Source organism: Rhinatrema bivittatum, chromosome 1 (assembly GCF_901001135.1).
Source record: "Rhinatrema bivittatum chromosome 1, aRhiBiv1.1, whole genome shotgun sequence".
Classification (NCBI taxonomy): Eukaryota; Metazoa; Chordata; class Amphibia; order Gymnophiona; family Rhinatrematidae; genus Rhinatrema; species Rhinatrema bivittatum.
Window position 1 is genome coordinate 276574349 of NC_042615.1, and position 25749 is coordinate 276600097.

Genomic DNA, 25749 nt, shown 5'->3' on the forward strand with positions numbered 1-25749 from the left:
CCGTGCTCATTTATTGCATCGGACTGTATGAGCCTGCCACTTGGGCTGTCACTTTCCGTCGATCATGCATGCAGCTGACCCTAACCGGTTCCTCCCAGACAGCAGGGGACGCTGACGAGCTCTGCTCCCACACGTTCGCGCAGGCAGGCAGAGACCATGCTGTGCTGTAACGCAGCAGACACCGGCAGCGTCGGCTCAGTTAAAAGATGGTGCCTCTTCCGTTCTTAAAAGTAATTTGGCATTATGGCAACATCTAAACTGCCTCCAACAGTTCTCAGCCTGAAACAGGTACCTGCATTATTCACGGTTATAATAATCTGTGCTAGGCGATCGTGCCGCTGCTGTAAGACCCGAGATCTGATAAATGCCACTCTCCTGCTCCTTTTCTGCCCTCCTTCTTGCTGGGTGTATGTGGGTGCAGCTCAAGCCCCGCTTCAGCCTGATCTCACTCCCCCCTCCAGTTTAAAAGTCAGAGAAGCGGCTGCTCAAGAGCCTGCCCACGGAAAGAACCGAGCCGAGCTATTTCATGCCCATGACATTCACAGTCAGGAAACTATTGGAACGACAATTTGTAAGTGTAGTAATCGGTTAAAAACAAATATCTGCTATCCAAGAAATTCCCCGATGCCCTCAGCAAAACCCAGTACTACTCCCCTCCTCCCGAGCCTGACTCCAGCACTCCCTTTATCCTCCTACCCTGACCGCAGCACCTTCCAACCCACAACCCGGCCTGATATCTCCACACTTCAACCCCTTCTCATCACCTTTGCCCAAGGCATAGACACACTCCGACCCCCTCATCCTCTTTGCCCAAGATATTTGCCACCCTCCCCACAGCTTGATTCCAGCACTCTCAGCTCTTTCCTGTCTAATCTAAATCAAGTAATCAGCCCCTTCTCCCTTTCCTACTCGTCTCTCAGGAGCCTTCCAGTCCGTCTTCCCCAGGGCTCGCTATTATAAACCTCCTGCCTCCCACCTCAATTCAGTCTAGTGGCATCTGGTGTAAAGCAGGAGCATGTCTTCAGTGCGGTGCACATGTACCACCCACCATATGTCCACATGGAAAAATAATTCCAAAGTATATGCATGTGCTGGTCAGTAACTGGTGGGGTGGACATGTGTGCTGGCATGTACATATGCACCCAAGTTCCTAACAGATTCACCCTCCAGAGAGTATATATATATATATATATATATATATATATATAACAAAATTGTTACTGCTGGCATCCAGCCAGCTTTGATTTTCTGTAGGGCTCATCCGGGTCGGCATTATTTAATATTTACATGTCACCAATTTGCAAAGTGCTGGCTGGGTTGTGCTCAGCATACGGACTGTATGCCGATGACATATAGTTTGACATTCAGCTTGATTTGTCATGGGCCAGTTCTTCAGCTTTGATCTCTTCTGTGGCAGCTATTAGGCAATGGCAATGGCTGACACACAACAAACTGGTCTTAAATCCACTGGCATACCTAGAATTTTTGGCACCCGGGATGGATACTTCCTTTGGCACCCCGCCCCCAAAAGTTCACTTCTCTCCCCCCACCCAAGTGATCTCCGGTTCCCCTCTTTCTCTCTCTCTCTCTCTTTCACACACCCCTGCACACAAGCTCCCTCCCTCACACTTACACTCCCTTTTATACAGGCTCCCTCTTACAAATACACACCTCACTCCCATACGCATTCTCCCAGTCTCTTACTTACATACGCACACACACATGCAAGCTCCCAGTCTCTTACTGACATAAATGCACACACTCGCCCCTTCCTCTCTCAATCACATAGGCTCCCGTGCGGTCATTCTGGCCCTCTCCCTTTTCAGCTGCTTGTGACTATCCAGCCACTCTCTTCACAGTCTTCCACCCAGGGCTGGTGCAAGGGTATTAGGTGCCCTAGGTGAAATTTACAGCTTAGTGCCCCACCCCACCCTGGTCAAACTCTCCCCACACATAATTAAATATTATGCCTTTATAATAATAGATTTTACATGAATATTTAAAGTACAGTCTTCTCGGGTAAAAATATCACTTACATCATGTTTATTATAATTACATGCAGTGTTGTAAAACCCTGCAAAAAAGTAAAAAAGAGCCTTGGAATTGGTATTGAGTTTATTGTAATGTGTGAGGGGTATGGGTCCTCAGAAAGCCACAAGTAAACTGAATTACAATTTCAATATAGTAAATCTTCCATTCCAAAACTGCAGTAACTGCCAGCACTCAAACACTAACAACCCTACTTATGAAAAGGCAATACTGCAATTATTACACCAAGCCCTAAAACACCAATACACCTGCTATTAGGAAAACAGAAAAAGCCAAGCTGCTATAGATCCCTACACAGGACCTACACACTATCAGAATAAGTCGGCTGAGTCACACATGCAAAATACAGACCTTCACCAAATGCAGAATAAAATGTTTATAAAGTAGTAATGCAAGCTTGCAGACAAAAATTGGATTGTAAACTGCAACAAGAACATAAGAAATTGCCATGCATCCTGTTTCCAACAGAGGCCAAACCAGGCCACAAGAACCTGGCAATTATCCAAACACTAAGAAGATCCCATGCTACTGATGCAGTTAATAGCAGTGGCTATTCCCTAAGTAAACTTGATTAATAGCCGTTAAAGCCAAACTATATATGCAGTGCAACAGTGGAAAAACCCCTGCTTTCCGCATCTGGGATCTTTTGATTTCCTGAAACCCTGAGATTGTCTGGATTAGCAGGGGAGAGGAGAGAGGTTGTTGCTCACAATCTTTCTCTCCTCTCTCATACACACCCACATGCTCTCAGATAGACACTGACATGCTGTCACAGTCACGGAAATGCTCTCATAGACACGTACTCACCCACACATACATGCTCTGACACACAAACACATTCTCTCTTACTTTCTATCCCGCTCCCGATTAGAAGCACAGCAGCAGCTTCCTCCTTCAACCCCTGTGACAGACGGTGACTCTTCATTTTTCTTGAGGCCGCAGGGGCTGGTGCGGCTCTGCTTCCTGTACCTGCAGTGGGAAGTGGGCTGCAGCGCTGTTGCTGCTCCAAGTGCACTCAAACACCATTGCTGCCTCTTCCTGTGATGACCCGGGACACTGATCGTCTTCCTGCGCTGGTCTTCTTCCTGCTTTGGGCTGCAACTGCATGGCATTTACTTCTTCTTATCTTTAAGGACCGTTTCCTCTTCTGGGCTGCGTGGGTGGGAAGAAGAAAAAGCTATGCAGTTGCGGCCCCAAGATACATGGCGCACTAGGTTACTGCCTAGTCCACCTAGTGCTTCCACTGGCCCTGCTTCCACCGCTTGTGGGCCAGCAGCCTGCTACTTCTGCTGTGAATGGGATGCGTTCCACTCATGGCCACTGACTTTCCTCTCGATAGTTCCCCCCCCCCTCCCAGCTGGCACCCAGGATGGACCGCACCCCCACTATCCCCTTAGTACAGCCACTGCTTCAGTCTGTCAAAAATAGAGCTTTTAATGATTCATTGAGTTAGCTCTATTGTTACACCTCCCTCTTTGAAGATTGAGAAGTCGATGTACAGTTGTCCGATGAAGTAAAGAGCTTAGATATCATTGATTCTGGTCTAACTTTTAGGGAGCAAATTAGATTTGTTATTGAGGCAGAATGTTTTAAGTTACGTGGTTTGTGTAGCTTAAAACCACGTAAGGGTGAGGATGTTCATACAATATTTAATAATTCCTTTATTGGACTATTGCAATGCCTTATATCTTGCCTTGCCTACTACATTTCTATGAACCCTACAAATTCTACAAAATCCAGCAGCCCACCTGATACCTGGCTGTGCTATGAGAGATCATGTTTCCCCAGTATTACACCATCTTCACGGGTTACCAATGGAATGGCAGGTGACGTATAAGGTTGCAATACTTGTGCATAAGCTCCTTGCACGTGACTCCTTTCCTTGGGCTTAACGCTATATTGTATATTTATAACCTGGCACGATCGCTGCGATCATCTCAAGAAAGGCTGGCTTAACGTTCCCGCTGTTCGCCATGCCCGATTGACAAAAGGGCTTTTTGTGGGGCAGCGCCTATCCTATGGTGCTCACTTCCACAGGAATTGCATCTGTTATCTTCTATTAAAAGTTTCAAGGCATTACTGAAAGCACATCGATTTAAGAAGGCTTTTTTGTACCCTGATTTTTCTCCTCTGTTTGAGGTGATCCTTTTGTGTATCGGTCTGTTTTATTTGGTCTGTTGATATATTTATTGCATTTGATATTGAACATTTTATCAAGCATGGTCTCAAAGCGGATTACAGCAGAATTAAAGCAGGTTACAATAGTTAAAAGACAATAACTGTTGAGACAGACACGCAGTTATGTTCTTCATTGTGGTTGTAGGGTAGGGGTACCTCTGAGGTAATCAAGTTGTTGGACAGAAGGTTTATATTGGGAATGCTTGGCTAAAAAGCCATCTAAAAAGCTTCTTTCCTGAAAGTGAGGTACCGGGGCTCCAAGTGTAGAGTTAATGGGAGCATGTTCCAGACCTTTGGTGCATAACAGCTGAAGGTCCGAAGTTTGGTGCAGGATAGTCTGGCTGAGGCCAGAGGAGTGGAAAGAAGAGCCAGTTAGGAGGATCTGTGATCTCTAGAGGGGGCTGTAAAGGAGTGTATGATAGACCCTTCTTAAAGGCCCGAGACCAGGCATTTACCTGGTCCACCTTAAGCCACAGACAGGAAGAGAGTTTTGTACTAAGGGCGTTTTCCTTAGAAGGGGATAAGAAGCTAGGCCCAGGGAGAATAGGGGGCCCCAGGGGAAGAGACATAATCCGAGGGAAGGCCAATACGGACAAGCTGTAAATTACACATTGCTGTATTTTTGCTTTTGAAAGCTGCTAAGGTAAGCAGCATTGTTTCTATTTGATTTCCTTCAAGTAATAAAAAGAGCAAAGAGCCATAGTCTAGCCTGAATCTATTCTCTGGCCAACCATAGACAGCTCATGGTGTCATATATGATGTTAGGAGTGGAGTTTCTGTGCTAAGTCGTAGACAGGCAGAGAACCATGGTAAAAAGGGAAGGAAAAGAAGGGAAAAATGTTTATTTTCCTTTCCTGGGGCCTGGCTGCAGCCGGAGATTTTACAGCAGGCTAAGGAGGAGTAGCTCCGCCTGGGGAGAGGACATTGTACTGTGAGTCAGAGCCAAACAGGTAGGGGTTTTTTTATGTTTTGTTTCCTCCTTGAAGGAAAGATTTGTTGTGTATGTACTTCTGAAGAGGGAAGAGCCCTGCAAGAAGGCTTCCATGTGATTGGAGCCAGTTAACTAACATGATACGATTTACTACAGACCCTCGTGGAAGGGCTATAGTAGCTCCAGAAATGGATTAAAACCATACACGAATGGTATGGGCAGCAGTTGGGAACGTTGAACTAGCAGCAGTGGTCATTGACATAGATGGCCCAAGCAATGCAAGCTACTGCAATACGGACAGCCCCAGTGCCTCCAGTGTTGCTTAAAATGAAGTCAAGGGAAGACCTGGATGTTTTCTTAAAGAACTTGGAAAGAACTGCATGCATGACTGGCTGGCCAGAAGCTAGCTGGACAACCTACCTGGCAAATCTACTTACTGTCAAGAGCCAAGCCACCTTTCAAGCTGCCTAATCCAGATGAGAGAGCCAGCTATTCTGATGTCGAACCTCTTTAGCCATTCCTCATAGGGGAATTGTTCCATTCCCTTTATCATTTTGGTCGCCCTTCTCTGTACCTTCTCCAGTGCAATTATATCTTTTTTGAGATGCAGCGACCAGAATTGTACACAATATTCAAGGTGCGGTCTCACCATGGAGCGATTCAGAGGCATTATGACATTTTCCGTTCTATTAACCATTCCCTTCCTAATAATTCCTAACATTATGTTTGCTTTTTTGACCACCGCAGCACACTGAGCCGACGATTTCAATGTATTATCCACTATAACGCATAGATCTTTTTCCTAGGTGGTAACTCCTAATATGAAATTTAACATCATGTAACTACAGCATGGATTATTTTTCCCTATATGCATCACCTTGCATTTGTCCACCTTAAATTGTCTGCCATTTGGATGCCCAATCTTCCAGTCTTGCAGGGCCACTGTCTCCAGTTGCCTCTCCTTGCAAAGCCTCTGGGCTTCTCTTCCGGTAACCTTGAGAACATAAGAACATGCCATACTGGGTCAGACCAAGGGTCCATCAAGCCCAGCATCCTGTTTCCAACAGTGGCCAATCCAGGCTACAAGTACCTGGAACGTACCTAAAAACTAAGTGTATCCCATGCTACTGATGCCAGTAATAGCAGTGGCTATTTTCTAAGTGAACTTGATTAATAGGTAATGGACTTCTCCTCCATCTCTACTCACATTTAGGAAGGCAGAGGATGTGGAATCAAAAAGAAGCCTTCACCCGTTGAATGTCAGGAGGTTTTTGCTATACCTTAAGGTTACAAATGACTTCAGGAAATTGGCCAGAATGTTTGTACTGTTGGGGGGGGTGGGGCCAGAAGAAGGGCCAGTCAGCATCCAAATCGTCTATCGCAAGATGGATCAAGGAAACTATCGTGGCAGCCTACTGTTACGGAATGTGAGCCCTTCAGCTATGGAGAAATTGGTGCTGCCCAGCTTGCGAACCAACTGGGCCCCCACTGACAGTAGGCAGACTCGCCTGACCTGGAACAGGAAGCTAGGCTTCAACTTTACCAGCCTCTTCTCCACCTCCCCCGCAGATTGAGCCCTTGAGTTCTGAGGCCGGCAGGACTTAGGTGAGGGTGCCAAGGAAGAGCGGTCAGGAGGAGTCAGCAACCAGGTCACGGTCAGGGCAGCGGGGATTGGGCAGCGCTGGTATCCAGACAAAGGTCAGGGCAGCGGAGATCAGACAGCATCGATATCCAGGCAAAGGTCAAGATCCGAGAAGCAGTCTGAGAAGAAGGGAAGCAAAGAACTAGGACAGGGAGAGACGGAGAAGAACAGGAGCAAGCAAAGGCAGGAACAAGGAAGCAACATGTAGTGCAGGCAACTAGGCATGGCAGGTGGACCTGTTGCTGAGGTGCTGGCTGGGATCGCAGCTGGCGTTTAAATCCCCAGCCGCACTGACGTCATCTGGGAGCGCCATCTCTGCTGTTCCCACCGCGGAGACTATTTGTTTTGGCACACGTACCTAGGGAATGGCATCCGGTGTCAGAGGGAAGCAATGGCGGGGCCCATGCTGCAAGCCTGGCTTCGCGGCATTTGGATGAGTGCAGCTGGTCGCGAGACCATCCAAACATTACACCCACATTTTAGCATGCAGACAAGTGCCACCCAAGCTGAAGGCTTATTTGACAAGAGCCCAGTCCTCATTTTGGGCAGAATATAAGTTGGTTTCCCCACCAGATATGTACTTCACTCATTCCCTTTTCCAGATCATTTATGAATGTTAAACAGCACAGGTCCCAGTACAGATCCCTGTGATGATAATGACCTTTCGCCATTTGGAAAATTGACCATGCAGTCCTATCCTCTGCTTCCTGTCTTTTAACCAGTTACCAATCCACAATAGGAAACTGCCTTCTATCCTCTAACTTTTTAAATTCCTGAGGAGCTTTCATGGGAGACTTCCCTTCCAAGTACAAAGCAGGATTTTCATCAGCACATGACAAGTAACTGTACCTGATTCGTTTGCCAGGACGTGTAATTGACCTACTATTTCTTTAAATTTTAGTTGGAATTCATTTTGCACTTAATTGTGTGAAACCACTATGTATGCAAATCATCCTGTTTCTTACAGCAAACCTATGCTCATGTATCTCATGCATACTTCTTGTTGTTACCCTGGAAACCAGGCCTGTTTGTAGTCCTCCAGCACCAAAGTTTTGTCTTTCTGTTTTACAATGATGCATATATGAAAGTAACAGTACTGCCCAGCATCCTTTTTTTTTTATTGCGGGTTTATATTCTACAGAATTTTCATCAAAGCATATTTACAGACAATACTGAAGACAGATTCAGCGTAAAAAAAAATAAAACAGCAAGAAAATAAAGAGCTCAAGGTTATACGCAGTCAAGGAGAGGGGAGCATAGCTGGCTTTGGGGGGGTGCGACCGTGCAGTTGCACAGGGTACCATGACTAAAGGTGCTCCCTCTAACAAGTGCTGTGCCTTCTCTGAACTTTCACTTTGGCTCTGAGGGTGTGACCTCAGGATGAAGGCCACAGCTGCAATCAGCAACCTATCAAAAATACTGCCCCTGCCCAAGTCAGACCTGACTGCAGCCTCATGCTGTATGCTCCTTCTCCTCCCCCCATCCCCTCCCTGCAGAAGCAGAGCCACAGTGGGATGCTTTGTTTTGGAGATCACAATGCGGATTATTGTAGCAAAAGAGGCTTTAGATAATGAAGGAATGGCGAAAGAGAAAACTGGGTCTTAAAAAGAAGTCACCGCCGCCAGTGGGGCTGTTTGTTGGTTGCAGCGGCCCCTTGCACGGAGCCGCTATGAGCAATACTAGGCCCAGCAGCAGCATTTTCACGGCGACGGCAGAAGCAGCAACAGCTCCATAGGCCTCCCACCTGCTTCTACCTCTGAGTACTGATGGGGGGCATTGCAGAGACCTTCGGCAGTTGGCCCTTGCCTCACCGCTTCTCTCAACTATCAGCTCCCCTCATGCTGGGCTGCAGCAAAATATAATAATTTAAAAAAAAACAAAAACCATTGAACCCCCCTCCCTTCCCATGCCAAAGGAGCAGCAGCAGAGAGCCGACCCAGGTTTTATTCTTTGGGGCCACCATGTCTGAATCCCGCCCCCACCCTGATCCCCAATGTAAGTAAAAATGTTTTTTTGTTTTATGGAGAGAGGGAAAAATGAGAGAGCACATGTGTGAATCAGGGAGCATGGGTGGGCGTATGTGAGTCGGGCAGCGAGTGTGTGTGTGTCAGGGAGCATTTGAGAGCATTTTTGTGTGCATCTGTATGAGAGCGTATGTGAGTCAGGGAATGTCTGTGAGCATCTGAGAGAGCATGTGCGCATGTGAGTTAGTGTGTTTGTGAAGGCATGCGTGAGAGTGTGTCTGTGTGCGTGGTCAATGAGCATGTGTGCAAATGTGAGTTATGAATGTGTCTGTGAGCGTGTCTGTCAGGTACAGTGTGTGTCGGAGCATTTGAGAGCATGTGTCTGGGTATGCACATGTGAGTCAGCATCTGAAAGAGCGTGAGCATGTGTGAGCACATGAGTGTCCATGAAAATTAATATTTGTGAAAGCATGTGTGTATAAGAGTACAAAGAAAGTTTGTGCACAAACCCACCTCCTCCAGACTAATCCACAATAATCCCAGGTATACAGGCTGACGCAATACAGTGCACTCAGCTGAGCGCACTGGTAACCCTTGGTTGGATGCGCGTCCACAACCCCTTATGCTAGAAGGGGATTAGTGTGTCCAAAACGTGTGTCGTCCTCCCCCCCCCCCACACTCCACGAAGCTAATAGCGCTCATTACATGCAAATGTATGTTGAAGAGGCTATTAGCTATTCTCCCCCGATTCAAAAAAAAAAAAAAAAAGTGCGCAATTTCCTCAGTGCCTCTTTTTTAACTGCTCTACCTCCACATAGAGAAAGCTGAACTTTTACCATTAATGTGCAATAATATTTATTCATAAATCTGTAAACAATTACACTCTTAAAATCAACAAAAAACAATCACTCCCATTCATACCATTAAAACCAACTCACTGCTGACACATTTAAATTTATACAATATTTCAAAAGTGCAAAAATGCTTCAAAAATCTTATTTACGTATATGTATATTATAGGAACACTTTCTTCATCCAGTTTCCAATCTTTATAACGAAGTACCCAATGCAGTGTACTCCCAATAATTTTCTTCTCAGCATTCTTCGTAATTCGGTTAACATAAAAGGTTGCTTGTTTCCTTCACCATCCGCATCTCCAGTCCAACAACAGATCCTTGTTTCGCCCCCCCACAAAAGGGCTTCCTCAGGGACAAACTCTAAATTCACGGAATATGACCTATAATAAATCATCAAAAAAATGCCCACATAATTATATAACTATTCTTTAACAATTTCTCCCATTTCTATCTCCAGAGCGTGTCTGTCAGGTGTTGTTTACCATAGGTTATCTTTTTTAACTGCGGCAGCCGATTTAAATATTAAATCGGGCGCCCTGGAGAAGTCAGTCGGCACGTGTTGGGAGAGCGGGCGCTCACTCGTGAGCATCCATTTTCCCCGTGTCAATATTGCATTGGCCTGATAGAGCGTGGGGGATATTTTTACCTTACTAGCTTTAATGGGTTTTATTTGGTATGTGGGTGCCTGAGGTTAAGGAACTTGTTGGTAGTTTGACTTGGGGGTAGTCTTGACTTGCTGGTTGGATTGGCTTAATTGGATACCATTATTGCCATGTTATTTTGCTCTGGTACTGAATGTGAAATAAAAGCTGCAGCCTTCATCCTCCCCTTCTCAATTTTTTCTTCTTTTTCCCCTTGCCCTACCTGCCTGCCCTCCCCCATTCATTGAGCATATTTTTTCATAGTTATTTGTGCTGATTGTTTTGGTTGTTATTTTTTTGAACATATTTTTCAGATAAATAAGTTTAATATTATTATTGGTTTTATCCGGGGATGGACGATTTCGGTTTCTGCACAGGGTGTCAGCCTAGAGCCAGCCCTGGAGGGGAGGCTTTGACTCCTGTTCCAGGAATTCCCCCTTGCTCCTAATCCTTTAGGTCACACCTCCTCCCTCAGCCCAGGCAATGCTCTGTTTACAGCCCTTTAGCTGCATCGTATTTTACTCCTGTGGGAATTCTGCAATCAAAGATGTGAAATTCTACACACAAAAAATGTAAATTCTATGTACTTTATATTAGCTAAAGTAACACAATATATATCAGTCTTTAAGTAATGAATGGAAAATGAAATACAGAAAAGTTATTACTCAAAGATGCCGAGTTTTAAATATTTTGAGCAGAATTCCTCTAGAAGTACACTGTACTTCTCACTCTCTACTCCTCTGGCCAGTCCTCTTTCACTCTGCCTTCTCAAGCCCTAACTCCTACATTTTTACACAAACACTTCCCGTCGTAAAATTGAGCATCCATTTTCCTAACCGGCTGACAGCCGACCTCTCCTGGGCTTCCACTGCCAAGGTGGCGCTAGGGGTGTGCAGTTTCCCCAGTGCCTCCTTTTTTACTGCGGCAGCCGGTTTTAAATATTAAATCGGGTGCCCCGGAAAGGTCAGTTGGCACGTGTTGGGAGATCCCTGCGCTCACTCATGAGCATCCGTTTTCCCCGTGCCGATATTGCATCAGCCTGATAGAGCGTGGGGGATATTTTTACCTTACTAGTTTAATGGGTTTTATTTGTGTGTGCCTGCTATTTTGAAATATTCAATTGATGTTTGGGAAAATATAGGTTTTTGTCTGCTTGTTTCTGTTTATACTTTATTGTGTCTCTTCTGTATTTAGTGAGGATTTGTCTGTGTTTTGCATGTGTGACTGAGGTGAGGTATTCTGCTAGTAATTTTTATGGAGGGCTCTATAGCAGCCTAGCTTCTGTTTTCCTAATAGGAGGTGTATTGGTGTTCCAGTGCCTGCTGTAATATTTGCAGTGCTGCCTTCTCATAGGTAGGGTTGTTGCTATTTGAATCCTGGGAGATGTTCTGGTGTGGAAAGTTTGCTACATAGGTGCTAAGCATGTATTTTTTGCAGGATTTTGTGTTGCAGCACAGAGTTTCTGCTGATGGAAAAAGTTTGTGGTGTTATTGAGATAATACCAGAATATGAATTTTTTTATTTTTGTGTGTAGATCTGAGCTCTATACCTGTTTGGGGAATTTCTGTGGCTATGGCGTGTGTGTTAGGGAACTGGAAGTGTATTGAGATTCTGTCCTATCATGTATAGGCTCCAGATTTCACTTTCCTACAGAATTGTTTGGGTGATGCTATCAAATGATTCTAATGGTAATTTTACTGGGTGGTGGAAACTGGCCAGGGTTTTCTTTATTACATAGAAGGCCTTTACAACTTCTTCTTGTAGTGTTTTTAAGAGCCAGTTTAAAGGCCGGGGGCTCTGCTGTGGGAGTGAACGTGATATGTGGCATTAAATGTCATTTTGGCGTGCCCCCTCCATACTTTCCCCATCATTGCCTCCTCAGATACATCTGCCTAGAGAGGCCACTGAGCTGCCGCTGCTTGGTGGGTGATGGTGGTGGTGAGGGGGGCAGGGAAGCTGGCAAACTGCTGCTGCAGCTGCTATGATTTAGGTAAACAGAATAGAGAACCTCTTGGATAATGGGCACTGTCCATTCATTTAATTTAAGTTAATTAAGAAAGTGTTAACAGTACCTCAGCACCAGCCAGAAGATTGATTGTAAGGGGGGCAAGCTCAGGCTTGTCCCGGGCTGCCGAAATAATGTGGACCCCTGACTGGAAGGGAAGTGGACAGTGGAGTGCCTCAGGGATCTGTATTGGGATCTGTATTGGGACCCTTACTGTTCAATATATTTATAAATGATCTGGAAAGAAATACGACGAGTGAGATAATCAAATTTGCAGATGACACAAAATTGTGCAGAGTAGTTAAATCACAAGCAGATTGTGATAAATTGCAGGAAGACCTTGTGAGACTGGAAAATTGGGCATCCAAATGGCAGATGAAATTTAATGTGGATAAGTGCAAGGTGATGCATATAGGGAAAAATAACCCATGCTATAATTACACGATGTTGGGTTCCATATTAGGTGCTACAACCCAAGAAAGAGATCTAGGTGTCATAGTGGATAACACATTGAAATCGTCGGTTCAGTGTGCTGCGGCAGTCAAAAAAGCAAACAGAATGTTGGGAATTATTAGAAAAGGAATGATGAATAAAACGGAAAATGTCATAATGCCTCTGTATCGCTCCATGGTGAGGCCGCACCTTGAATACTGTGTACAATTCTGGTCGCCGCATCTCAAAAAAGATATAATTGCGATGGAGAAGGTACAGAGAAGGGCTACCAAAATGATAAGGGGAATGGAACAACTCCCCTATGAGGAAAGACTAAAGAGGTTAGGACTTTTCAGCTTGGAGAAGAGACGACTGAGGGGGATATGATAGAGGTGTTTAAAATCATGAGAGGTCTAGAACGGGTAGATGTGAATCGGTTATTTACTCTTTCGAATAGTAGAAGGACTAGGGGACACTCCATGAAGTTAGCATGGGGCACATTTAAAACTAATCGGAGAAAGTTCTTTTTTACTCAACGCACAATTAAACTCTGGAATTTGTTGCCAGAGAATGTGGTTCGTGCAGTTAGTATAGCTGTGTTTAAAAAAGGATTGGATAAGTTCTTGGAGGAGAAGTCCATTACCTGCTATTAAGTTCACTTAGAGAATAGCCACTGCCATTAGCAATGGTTACATGGAATAGACTTAGTTTTTGGGTACTTGCCAGGTTCTTATGGCCTGGATTGGCCACTGTTGGAAACAGGATGCTGGGCTTGATGGACCCTTGGTCTGACCCAGTATGGCATTTTCTTATGTTCTTATGTTCTTATGGCCGGGAGGTACGTTTATAATTCCCCCCCCCCCCAATCTGGGAGATATGAAACTGAATTAGGGATTGGAGGTTTTAAATAATTCAATCCCCCCCCCCCCACCCACTATAGGTCCACCTGAGTTGCCTAGACAGTGTGCATTGCATGCTGCTATTGGCTCCTCCGCACGTGGGCCCCCTTTTTGGTTAGCCGGCAACCCCCCTCCCCCTCAGGTGGCTGATATATTATAAGCCTTCCTCCTCCCCTTCCGATTTTTTTCTGCTTTTTCCCCTTGCCCTCCCCCCCATTCATTGAGCATACGTTTTCATAGCTATTTGGGCTGATCGTCTTGGCTGTTACTTTCTGGCCTAAGGACTCATTTTGTTGCCACGGCTGGAGGAGAGGAAAGCATTAGTGTTTGGAGTCCCCGGTGGAGGTGATGCGTCGTGGGCTGGGTTCAGCCTGGCGGATATTTTGGCTCCTCGCTGGCTGTGGCGGGCGCCCGAGGTTAAAAGAACTTGTTGGTAGTGAGACTTGGGGGTAGTCTTGACGTGGCGGTTGTGGCGGTTAAGCTACCAGGGCTGGTTGGAATTAGCTTCATTTGGGTACAGTTATTGCCATGTTATTTGGCTCTGGTACTGAATGTGGAATAAAAGCTGCAGTCTTTGACCTCCCAAACATTCATGTTGTGCAGTTATTTGTGGCAGATGAGAAGCGGAAGAGGAGGCCGGTCCAGGGTGTCTTCATTTTAATAAGACTCATTTAGATGCACGTGTACCTTATTTTTGGGGGTGAGGGGGTCATTGTTTATTTCCACTAACTTTATTTTCTGTTTGAGATGTTTATCTTGAACATATTTTGGAGATAAATAAGTTAATATTATTATTGGTTTTCTCCGGGGATGGACGATTTCAGTTTCTGCACAGGGTGTCAGCCTAGAGCCGGCCCTGGAGGGGAGGCTTTGACTCCTGTTCCAGGAATTCCCCCTTGCTCCTAATCCTTTAGGTCACACCTCCTCCCTCAGCCCAGGCAATGCTCTGTTTACAGCCCTTTAGCTGCATCGTATTTTACTCCTGTGGGAATTCTGCAACCAAAGATGTGAAATTCTACACACAAAAATTGTAAATTCTATGTACTTTATATTAGCTAAAGTAACACAATATATATCAGTCTTTAAGTAATGAATGTAAAATGCAATACAGAAAAGTTATTACTCAAAGATGCAGAGTTTTTTAAATAGTTTGAGCAGAATTACCCTAGAAGTACATTGTAAGAATGTTCCCTCCACACTCTCTCTCTACTCCTCTGGCCAGACCTCTTTCACTCTTCCTTCTTAGGCCCTAACTCCTCCATTTTCCACTATCTCCCCTCTCCCTCCAGGCTCAACCCCTTCCATTCTATTTCCACCCCCCAAGTCATCCACTTGACCCCTCCCTCATGCAGACTCCCTCTTTCTCTCTCTCTCTCATACACACACACATACATGCCCCCCCCCCCCTTCACACAGTCTCCCTCTCTGTCTGGTGCACACACTTCCTATCTCTCACACAAGCTCACAAGCTTTCTTGCCACTCAAGCTGGGCCTGCTGATCTTTGTTGCGAGTGGGATGGGCCTTTCTCCCAAATTCTGTCTGAAAAACATAAATTCTGCGTAGGAGGAGAATTCTGCACTGTGCAGTAGTGCAGGATTCCTCCAGGCGTAGTATTTGCAAATGCATTTGAAGGAAAAGGAGCCTCAAAGTAACATATCTAGTCCTGGGGGAATTCTGCGCTACTGCGGAGCATAGAAGGGAGGTGAGAGAGGGGAGGGGGGGGTGCTTGAGTGAGGTTGCCAGAGAGAGGGAGGAGATTGTGAAGGAGTGTGCATGTGTGTGAGAGATTGGGAGCGTGTGTGTATGAAAAAGGGATTGTGTGTATACAAGGATGCTGGCCTGTGTGAAGGAATTGTGTATGTGTGAGACAGAGCCTGTGTGAAGGGGTGCATGAGAGAGAGACATAGGTAGCCTGTGTGAGGATGTATGTGTGAGAGAGAAAGGGAGCTTGTGTGGGTGTGTATGCCTGTATGAGGAGATGTGTGTGTTTGCGAGAAAGTGAGGGAGCCTGTAAGAGGGGGTGTGTATGTGTACTAGAGAGAGGGAGCTTGTGTGAAAGAGGGAGGGACAGAGAGAGCCTGTGTGGGGGCAGTACTGAGAACGGGGTCAAACTCTGGGTCTGGCAATAGTGGAAGGGGTTGAGCCTAGAGGTGGAGGGGAGAGATACTGGCAGGTGGAGGAGTTGGGGCTTGAGAGGGCAAAGTGGCCAGGAGAGCAGGGAGAGAGAATGGAAGGGACACTCTTATTGTGAATTTCTAGGGAAATTCTGCTCAAAATATTTAAAATTCTGCATCTCTAAGTAATAACTTTTTTTCTGTATTAATTTAAAATGTAATTACTTAAAGACTGTCATGTACATTGTTTTATTTGACCAATATAAAGTTTGCAGAATTTTAAGTTTTTTTTGTATGCAGAATTCTAAATTCTTTTGCGCAGAATTCCCCCAGGATAAGTATCCAGTGTAAGGTAATTCCCTATACCCTGCTATCAGGATCTAGGCCCACCCAAATACAAACAGATCTTAAAAGTAGAAATGCTGGAATGGCAGTGCTTCTAACTGCAGTAATATGTATGCTGCACCAGCTCCCTTCTGGTTTGGCTCTGGCCACTAATTTTCACATTCAAGGAAATGTATTGGCATGACAGATTGTATGCGTGTGGCCAAAGTAATCAGTAAAGACATTGATATTCAAAAGACTTGTCGAGATAATTTTGAGAGTCAGCCAAACTAATGTTCAGAGTCTAAATTATCCCCTCCTTTTTCTAACACCCCCCCCCCCCCCAAAAAAAAAAAACATGTCAGTTTTGGCTGAGTATTTTGTTACCCGCCCAAAAGAGACAGCACTGAAGGCAGTTCAGAAGGAAGGCCTAATCTTTAGCCTGTGAGTGCTGATTCGGGCCAATGCAATACAGTGCTCAGCCGAGCACACTGATTAACCCGTGATTGGATGCCCATCCACATCCCCTTATTCAATAAGGAGATTAGCACATCCACCCCCCCCCCCCCCCCCCCCCCCACGAAGCTAATCAGTAAAGACCACTCCAGCTGCTACAAAATGCCGCAGCCAGAATCCTAACAGGCAAAAAAAAGTCGGAACACATCACCCCTGTGCTAAAAAGTCTTCACTGGCTCCCAATCAAACAATGGATCGAATTCAAGACCCTAACTATAGTGCACAACGCCTTATACAAAACGGAGAACAACACACTCAGCAACATGATACATCAACAAAAACCTCAATGTCACACCAGATCTGCAAGCAAATTACTTCTCGACATACCATCACTCCCAACAGCGAAACTCACGAGTACAAGAAACAGAGCCTTCTCAATTGCAGGCCCAATCTTATGGAACACCTTACCTCAATACCTAAGATCGATATTCGACTGCAAATCCTTCAAAAAAGAACTGAAAACCTGGTTATTTAGCCAAATTTTCAGAGATGGCGTGGGCTAAATGTCATTACCCCTCCTCCAGAACTTCCCTTCCTAGATGAACTCAATAAGCTACACTAGAGTTTTGTACTTTGTACCTTGTTCTTTTGCTCTCTGTGAATCCACCTCCCAGTGCTTTCCTGCAATGCAAAGTTTAAGTTAAACACGCCGCGACCCTGTTCAAGCATTTAAGTTTTGTTCTATGTTTCTCTGTTACCAGTTCGATGTATTCTCTACCACTCGATGTTCCATGTCCTGGTTTCGATGTAATAAGCTGTTCTACTGTAAACCGGGGTGAAGGCTAACTGCTAAACCTCGGTATATAAAAGCACCGAAGTAAATAAATAAATAAATAATGCTGCTCATCACGTGTAAATTCATGTTGATGAGGCTATTAACTATTACCTCTCAATGCAGAAAAAAAAAAAGTGCGCAGACAAGCACATTTTTACTCTTGAAAATTAACGCCTGTCCCGGAGCAAGTGTTAAGTTCTAAGAAGCCCCTAAAGTTGACAGAAAAGCAAAAAAAAAATACTGCTTTTCTGTAGTTCCTCCGATTTAATATCATGACGATATTAAGTCGGAGAAACTGAAAAAAGAAGTGAGATAAAAAATATTTTTTAAAAAAGTGTGCCGGCAGTCAGGATAGGAAAAGTTACGCTCAATTAACGAGTGTCCCTTTTACTAACCTGCTGACTGACAGCCACCTCTCCCGGGCGCCCATTGCTGAGGAGGTGCTAGAGGCGCACGATTTCCCCTAGCGCCTCCTTTTCACCGCGGCAGCCCATTTGCATTTTGCATCGGGCGACCCGGAGCAGTCAAATCGGCGCGCGTTAGGAGAGCGAGCACTCAATCATGAGCCCCCGTTTTCCGCGCGCTGATATTGCATCGGCCTGAATGAGTGCTCTCTGGCTAAATGTAAGCACTTTAGTGTGGTCTGGAAAAATAGCAGTCCTAAAGTTATCCAGGTAGAGTTATGCATGTGATTTTCTCAGAGCATAGTCAGTGGCAGGCTTATGTGGGAAGATCCGAGTAACGTTATGCACACGGCTTTACTCTGGTAACCCAACTTCCTGCCAACTTTCTGCACACCCACCGCAATATGATTAGAAACTAAAAAAAAACTAAAAATAGAAAGGACAGCAGCAAGACTGGAAATTGTGTACTCCAAAGGCCTTTTTTTTAAATGTATTTATTTATTTTACCACCAGCATTTATTTGTAAGGGAATCTCATCTACTCAGCCCTCCCTCACCACCACCACCACCCCTACCTGAAACAAAACCCCTCTTATCCCTTTCCATTCCATCCACTAATGACTGAGAAGGAGAGTGACGGTGCAGTGTGCTGCAGCCTCTTCCTCTGAAGCTTGAACCTGACTTGTGCTTTGAACCATGTGCATTTGAGGAGGGGGGGTTGTATGTACTTCAGCCCCTGATTGGGATGTGGGTGTGCTTGGGATATTGGGTTTATATGCTTTGGGGAGTGTGTGTGGGTGCTACAGCTGTTGGGGGGGAAATATGTGTTTCTTCTTCGTTCTGCCAGACCCGTAACCTGTGGGATTCTCCCTCCCACCAGCAGATAGGAGCAGAGTGCGAAAGCTTCCTCTCTGACGTCACTACCATAAAGGCTGGCCCAACAGAGAGGAAGTCAGTAGTCTCTGCCTCCAGCAGAAGGGAAGGAGCACAGATGTCGCCGGTCCAGCAGTGTAAGAGGGGGCCCTATGGCAACGGCCTTCCCTAAAAGTCGTTTTCCCTAGGAGCCTGGGCCGGGGTGGGGACCCAACGGGACGATAGCCTCCATAGGTCTCATCTTCCCTCCCCAGGGAAACCAGTTGTTTTGGTCTCCTGGTTTCCCGATAAAGTCGCCTGTGAGAGAAAAAAAAAAAAAAAGCAAAGAAGCTGCCCGGCCCGGCCCGTATGTCTCGTACAAAGAAGTGCACTTCCAACATTGTCCTTTCTGCGAAATTCAGTTCTACAGGGCCTCTCAAGTGCAGCTGCAAAAACAACTTCCATCCAGAGGATGGCCACATGAGCAAGTTGTCACAGCAACCTCAAGCAAAAGCAGGGTCCAGTTTTTGAGAAGCCTAAATTTATTTTTATTTATTTATTTATTTAATGTCTTTTTTTTATACCGATAGCCGTTCACACATCGTATCGGTTTACAGTTAAACAGGAACCATTGGGCAGAACCCTTACATATAACATTGCAAACAGGTTAACTTTTGGGCAGGGCCCTTACATAAAATTGAGAACAGCAAAATCACTATATACATATCATCAAAACTATATACAATAGATAAGTACATAAATAGCCGCGTCAAAGTACAAAATCGATAGGCATACAACGTAATCCTTGCAAGCAGGAATTTTATGTGCATAAACTGTCCACACATGCAGATGTGAAAAAGAACATAGATGGACACCATTGTTGGGCGCATTAGTCACTCCTGTGGTACTTTACTGTAAAGAAAGCCTAAACCAATTGCACAATTTTGTGGTTAGATTATGTTTCTGGTCTGGAGACAGGAACCAACATTTTTGCTGATATATCTGCTGTTTACTGGATGATTATACTTTCTCATTCTTTTGTGTGAGTCTTTTAGTTTCTCTGTCAGTTTTGGGAAATGCGCACCTCATATTTTTGAATTTTGCAAAGAGATGTTACAAGTTGGTGGTGGCCGGGTGCTGTGCAGGCCTTCACAGGGAGCTAGAAGGCCGGATGTCTGGGCAACAACTTCAGTAGTTTAGGAAGCTGGTTAGATTATTACATGGTAAGATTAAAGATGGGCTGGAATGTGAGATTAGGTATAGGATTTTATATGCTCGTCTACCCAGGATGGGAGAGAAGCACTGAGGCGACCTGCATGGAGTAACATAAATGAGTATGGGGATGCCAGATGTTTAATTTAGACAACAGTCTCACTAATAGGGTAATGCATCAAGCCGTGGTGAGGCTATAACGTGCATTAAATAGCATATATTGCGTGATATAACCCTATTATGGCAATATCACATGATATACATGTTTGCCTAGGTTCTCGCCCCTGTGCCAGTGGGCTGCTTGCATGGGATTTGCATGCGTGAATTTTGCAAGTCCATGCAAAGCAGCTCATGCATAGGTAATATCATGTAAATAAATTACTGCGCCCGACTTAGAAAGTTGTCAGCCACATTAATTTAGTTACAGCTCCTTGGAAAATGGTACTCTAACATGGGAGCAGCGAGACTCTAACGCAGGTCCCAGTGCTCTCATGTTAGGGCCTGGAACCAAAAATAAAACGTGACAAATAGTACAAAAAAAAAATATTTGGGGTCAAACCTGACCCCCCCTCCTCTTCACCCCAGGGCCACCTCGAGTGGTGGCCCCAACATCCAAACTATAAAAAAAAATCGTCTGTTCACGTGATGGCCGCTCCCCCCTCAACCCTGTCAACATATAATAAATGTGTATCCCCCCTCCCCAAATGAAAAATAAAACTGTTGGTGTAACGGGGAAACCTAACCCTCTTCCTTCTCCCACCCCAGACCTCCCCAAGTCCAAAATATCCTTGTGGGAGTCTAGTGGTGACCATCCCCACCCCCTGAACCTTCCTCCCGCACCCCATTACCTCCAGTATCAGATTAATATCCAGCGGAGGGGCCCAGGACTAGGGAGTGCCAGTGCCTGGACCTTGCCCCATTGGAAAATGGGGCTGACTGGGCCCGGGCTAGGTCCAGTTGGGGCCGCCATCGCATGGTAAGGAGCAAGGCCACGTTGTTTTGCCTTTCAGTGTTTTGCCATGAGACAGAACAACATGGTGATACAGTCTCGATGTTTTATTTTGGGGGGGGGGGGGGCCCACTGTCACGGCTGCACACCCCTCCTCCTGCGATAGTGGGACTCCCTCCTGCGAAAAAACATTGCAGCTTGACGCACTCAGGCCTAAGTTTGGTGACTGTGTGGATTATTGCAAAACTTGGTAATAAAACTGGTAGGGGAGCCAGGTGTTGGATTAAGATATTGGTCTTGTAAGAATCAAAGAGGAAGGCGAGATGGCCTGCTAACAGAGGTGGTGGAGGCCAGCCCTATGGCAGGACGTGCTTGGGGTAGAGGTGGGAAGGGGGTTGAGAGATTAGAAGAAAGTACGGGGGCAGAAAAGAAGGGGCAAGTGTTGGTTTGTGTATGGGAGTTTATATGCTCATAGAAAACCGACTAGGAAGCTTCTCAGCTGGGGAAAATGGGTGGGACAGTTGATCTTTATCTGCCATCATTTACTCTGCTACGCTGTTTAAGTGCAGTTTATCTTTCAGTTTCTGCTTAGGCGGCAAGTTCTTGGTTTGTACAGAAGGATCTTACGGACCACTCGTCAGATACCAAATGAAGGCGACCGCCAGTACGTGAAGAAATGGGCTGAAGAAGAGTTCAAAAGGAATAAAGGAGCCACGGAAGAAGTGAGCAATGGGTGGAGAAGGAAGTTTGAGAACAGGACCCCAGTTGCCCCCCCCCCCCCCAAAAAAAAAAATCAAAACAAACCTGAAACCAAAACATTGATTCCTGTAATTTTCTTTTATTCTGTGGTTTACAGGCCTGGGTTTCACACAGGCCTACAGCGGCAAATTTCCTGTCACAGCCTTGCAATCCTGCCCCAGACGTTAGAAGGTGCCCCTTCCATTGTGACCACCACTGCCTCCTCCCCCGGGCAGTGGCATAGCTACGGGTGCACCTTAGTGGGCCGTGGCCCAACCACTTGAGTCAGACCCAATCAAGTGTCCGGGGCTAGCAGAAGACAGAAGAAATCTGCGAATGCACTGCTTCTAAAACTGAGCAGAACCCTGCGGAGATCTTCAGCCAAGCCCATCCCAAGAGGAAAGAGATCCTGGGCCTGGAGCCCGCCCGCCCGCACCCACTGGCCGGCACTGCAGCAGCCTCATTCCCTTGCATGAATTTTCTTGTTTACAGGAAGCACATGCATGAGGAGGGGGGTGGGGCCATTGCAGGGCCTGCCTGTGTATACAGGACTGGCTTCAGACCCTGGGCTGGATTTCTTTTCTGTTCCTGTTGCTACAGCTGCCAAATGGACCTACCCTGGAGGAAGCACAAAAGCTGAGCAGAGGAAGGGGCTGATTTTGCAGGGGAAGAAGCTATTAAGGGAATAGGGAGGAGAGAAGTTGGGAAGAGATTTGTAGAGCGAGGGGAATCAGAATTAACAACAGACTAAGAGCCATAGGGTGGTGGGCATAGATGGGGAAGAGGAAAGGAGCATGTGGGAACATGAGGGAGCACTAGAGAGAGTCATATGAGTGGAGGGAGGGAGAGAAGTCATGGAGGAGGATTAGGAGAGAAAAGGGGCAATGGGATGTATAGCAGCTATGGGGTGAGGAGGAAGAGACTGGGAAGGAGCTGTGGGGAAAAAGAAGGAGAGGACCCATATATAGACCCTCCTCTCGTGTTTCTTCCATGAGAGTGGCACTGGTCAGCAGCACAGACAGCCACAGGCAATGCTGTTATCCAGGAGGGGGCTGCTCTGTTCACGGGGTCTCGGAGATTAGGAAGGAAGGGAGAAGAGGAGTCGTGAGGACAATAGGTGCACAAGAATTGATGGAGAAGTGAGGACTCGGGGATTGGGGGGAGATGGGTCTCCAGGGGACAATGGGGACTCTGGTTTGGTGGGGGTTTCCATAGGAGAATAAGAAATTGGGGGATTGGTAGGGGAGCTGGAACCTATATTGGGTGAGGTTTGGGATGGGGGAAAGAATGTGGACTCAGAGAACGAAAGGGGGAATGGGAATCAGGAATTAAGATGAAATTGTGGGTGGGGGAGGGCAGATTCAGTGGGAGGAGTAGGACACACTCCGGGACCAACATGACTATAAAAATAAAATGCCCAGTCAAACATAGAAAAGATTATTTTATTGTTAATTTAGTGATTGGAATATATCAGTATTATGAATATACATCTCTGATAGCTTTATATTTTGCTCAGCACAGGAGGAAATGCATTTCTGTTTCTAAATCTCCAAAGCTGCAATTCTCAGAATTCTTGTCTATATATTTTTATTTCTAGTTTGTGGTCCCTTATTCAATATTTGATGAGGGTCTATCTGTGTTCTGTGGGTGTGACTGAAGTGATGGATTCTGAAAGCGTGCAGGGTCTGTGTAGGGATCTGTAGCAGCCTGGCTTGTTCATTTTTTTCTCATCAGGAAGTGATTAATGTTCTAGAGCCCATTGTAATATTCACCCACTGTGCAAGCTGTGCCTTGTGCACAGGCCTGTGGCACACAGCTGGGCCAGTCTGTAAAGGCTGAGTATCCTGGAGCCTGGCTGGACAATATTAACTGGTTATTGTAAAATAGTCTGGGAACCAGTTCAAAGTCTGTCATTTGAACATGTCTCCTACACAAAATCTGTATTTTGGGATTAGTAGGATGTTGTTTGCTGAGTTGACTTTCTCTGGTGCATCATTAGTTTTCTTGTATACAGGACATACCTTGCAGTCCTGAGGCTTATATACTGGGTATGAAATATTTTGTGGTAACCAAATTTGTACTTTTTCATATTTTTAGAGGGTAGATTACTAAGTTTTTGTGGGGAAAGTCCACTGGACCAGCCTCTCCTCCATCCCCTTCCCCCATGACCCCAGAGCTTGCTCGCTGTTGGTACTGCAGAAAACAAATGCCCCAGATTCGTCCATCAGAAATCTGGTAGCCTGCTATAACCCAACTGCATTGGTCCCCGCTAAGCAATGTCCAGTCACTCGGAAGCCAAAGAGAGAGGTTGCATGGGAGACAACGTGGTAATGGTTTGCACAGGGCAGCGAAAGAGGCAGCACAGACCCTGGGTCCTCACTGTGAGAGTTTGGGAGTCAGTGCTGTTACCGGATGCTAAGTTTGCTCTATAGGCTATGTGTGGTTTTGTATTACTTTATGATGCGTCTGGCAGGGGAGAGAGTTTGTGTTGCTGTTACTGAAGTGATACCAGAATTTGAATATTCATTTAACGTTTTAAATTTAAAAATATGATTAATTAAGAGTTTTTACAGGATCATTCCCAGAGGGATGGGAGAATGATGACGATTAGTTTCACTGTTTCCAAACTTTTGGCAGGGTCCTTCTTGATCCAATTACTGAGTCTGCTAAATAGCAAATAACACCTCTGGGAAGACTCAGCAGTGTGCTCAGTTAAGACAAAAGCAGAATGGGAAGGGGATTTGAGAGAGAAACTGCTAGGGACAGGATAGGTCGTAAGGCAGGGGTGGCAAACTCAGAGTCCGAGAGCCAAAAATAGGCCAGGTCTTTAGGATATCCACAATGAATATAGATAAGATAGATCTGCATGCAGATCTATCTCATGCATATTCATTGTGGATATCCTGAAAACCTGGCCTGTTTGTGGCTCTTGAGGACTGGAGTTGGCCACTCCTTTCCTAATGGAAAAAGGGGAAGGGGGGTTGAGACTTGAGAGAGAACGAGACTGCTTGAAACGAGCAGGAATTGGTGGAGAGACTACTGAGGACAGAGTGAGGGATGGGAGTCATGGCCCAGCAGTCTCTCATTCAATTCCTCACCTCCTGCAGTCTCTCTCTCTCTCTCTCTGTCTTAAAGGGGTAGAGTGGGACATTGTGGCAGAGACTGAGAAGAGTTTATTGATAACAGTATAACTAGCATGCTCACAACCCTCTGCCTAGTGCCCACCTAGGTTAACCTTCGGCCTTGCCAAAATATCAGTTCTGGCTACGCCACTGACCCCGGACCTCAGCTCCAGTGGCGAACGTCAAAGCATAGCGAGTGTGGGGACTAACCGTTCATAGACTTCCATGAAGGGGGGGGTGGGACCTGTAAGCACAGGTTTTGGCCCCTCACTTTCTGCCTTTTGAGGATCACCACTAGAGCCAAGATCCAGGGGCGTCGCACAGATCTTGGAGGTTTGCTGGGGGTAGGAAATGGCATGGCATCAGCACGGCCACTAAATCCATGCTTAGGGTCAGCAGCCAACTAAATATGTCCATGGTAGTTTACAGACAATTGTGAGAGAGGGGGGTGCCTTTTTTTTGGTAATTTTCTAACTTGGGAATACCTGAAGGCTGGGAGTGGGGGATTGTTTGGATAGAGGAAAGAGGGTGAGAGGGGATATTATATTTAGTTCACTCTGTGGTCAGCAGTCAGGCCTGTTTGTTTCCCACTGAGGTGAAATGGAGTGGTTTAAGTGAAGGCATAGTTGCCGTACCAAAGGTAAAGCTGTTTGTGTGAATATGTTGAGGCAACACATATGAGAAGGACGAGGCAGCTGCACGGATTATCTTCCACTGACGTTCAGATCACAGTAGTTGCTGCTGACAGCCCTAGTGCAAGTGGCAGTGGACTGAAACATCTTCTTTTTTTTTGCTTTCCAGGCTGTGATTCGGATGATGATCACTCAGGGGAATCTACAGCTGCAAGAGCTGGAGAGGTCGCTGCAGCTGGCCAAGTCTTGAAGGTCCTCAGAGAGGGATGGGTCCCTCCAGAGTGTCCCAGTGCTCCATCTACTTCTGTGAAGTCCCCTCAGGCTAAATCCCCCATCCTCTGATGTCCTAGCCTGAGGAATGCTGTCTTGCGCAGATCTAGGCACAGTACTTTTGCTAATCTGGATGCATACAAATCCAGTGAGTGTTCTAGAGTAGCTGCTCTTATTAGCAGTTAATGGCATAAAAATATATCAGCTTAAATCAAATAAAACAGAGAATTCTTTTCATTATTA

General features: G+C 45.8%; 1 protein-coding gene across 2 annotated transcripts; it reads left to right on the forward strand.

The window, feature by feature from the left end:
* Positions 1-123: 123 nt before the first annotated feature.
* Positions 124-25749, forward strand: LOC115087661 (LYR motif-containing protein 2-like). 2 transcript variants are annotated; one of them, XM_029595115.1, is made up of 3 exons: positions 124-288; positions 21326-21466; positions 25406-25749. In XM_029595115.1, the coding sequence occupies exons 1-3, from the start codon at positions 244-246 to the stop codon at positions 25484-25486; spliced, it is 267 nt and encodes an 88-aa protein (XP_029450975.1). In that variant the 5' UTR covers positions 124-243; the 3' UTR covers positions 25487-25749. The 2 variants fall into 2 exon arrangements, with proteins under 2 accessions (XP_029450975.1, XP_029450983.1); XM_029595123.1 differs by lacking the exon at positions 124-288 and adding an exon at positions 446-571.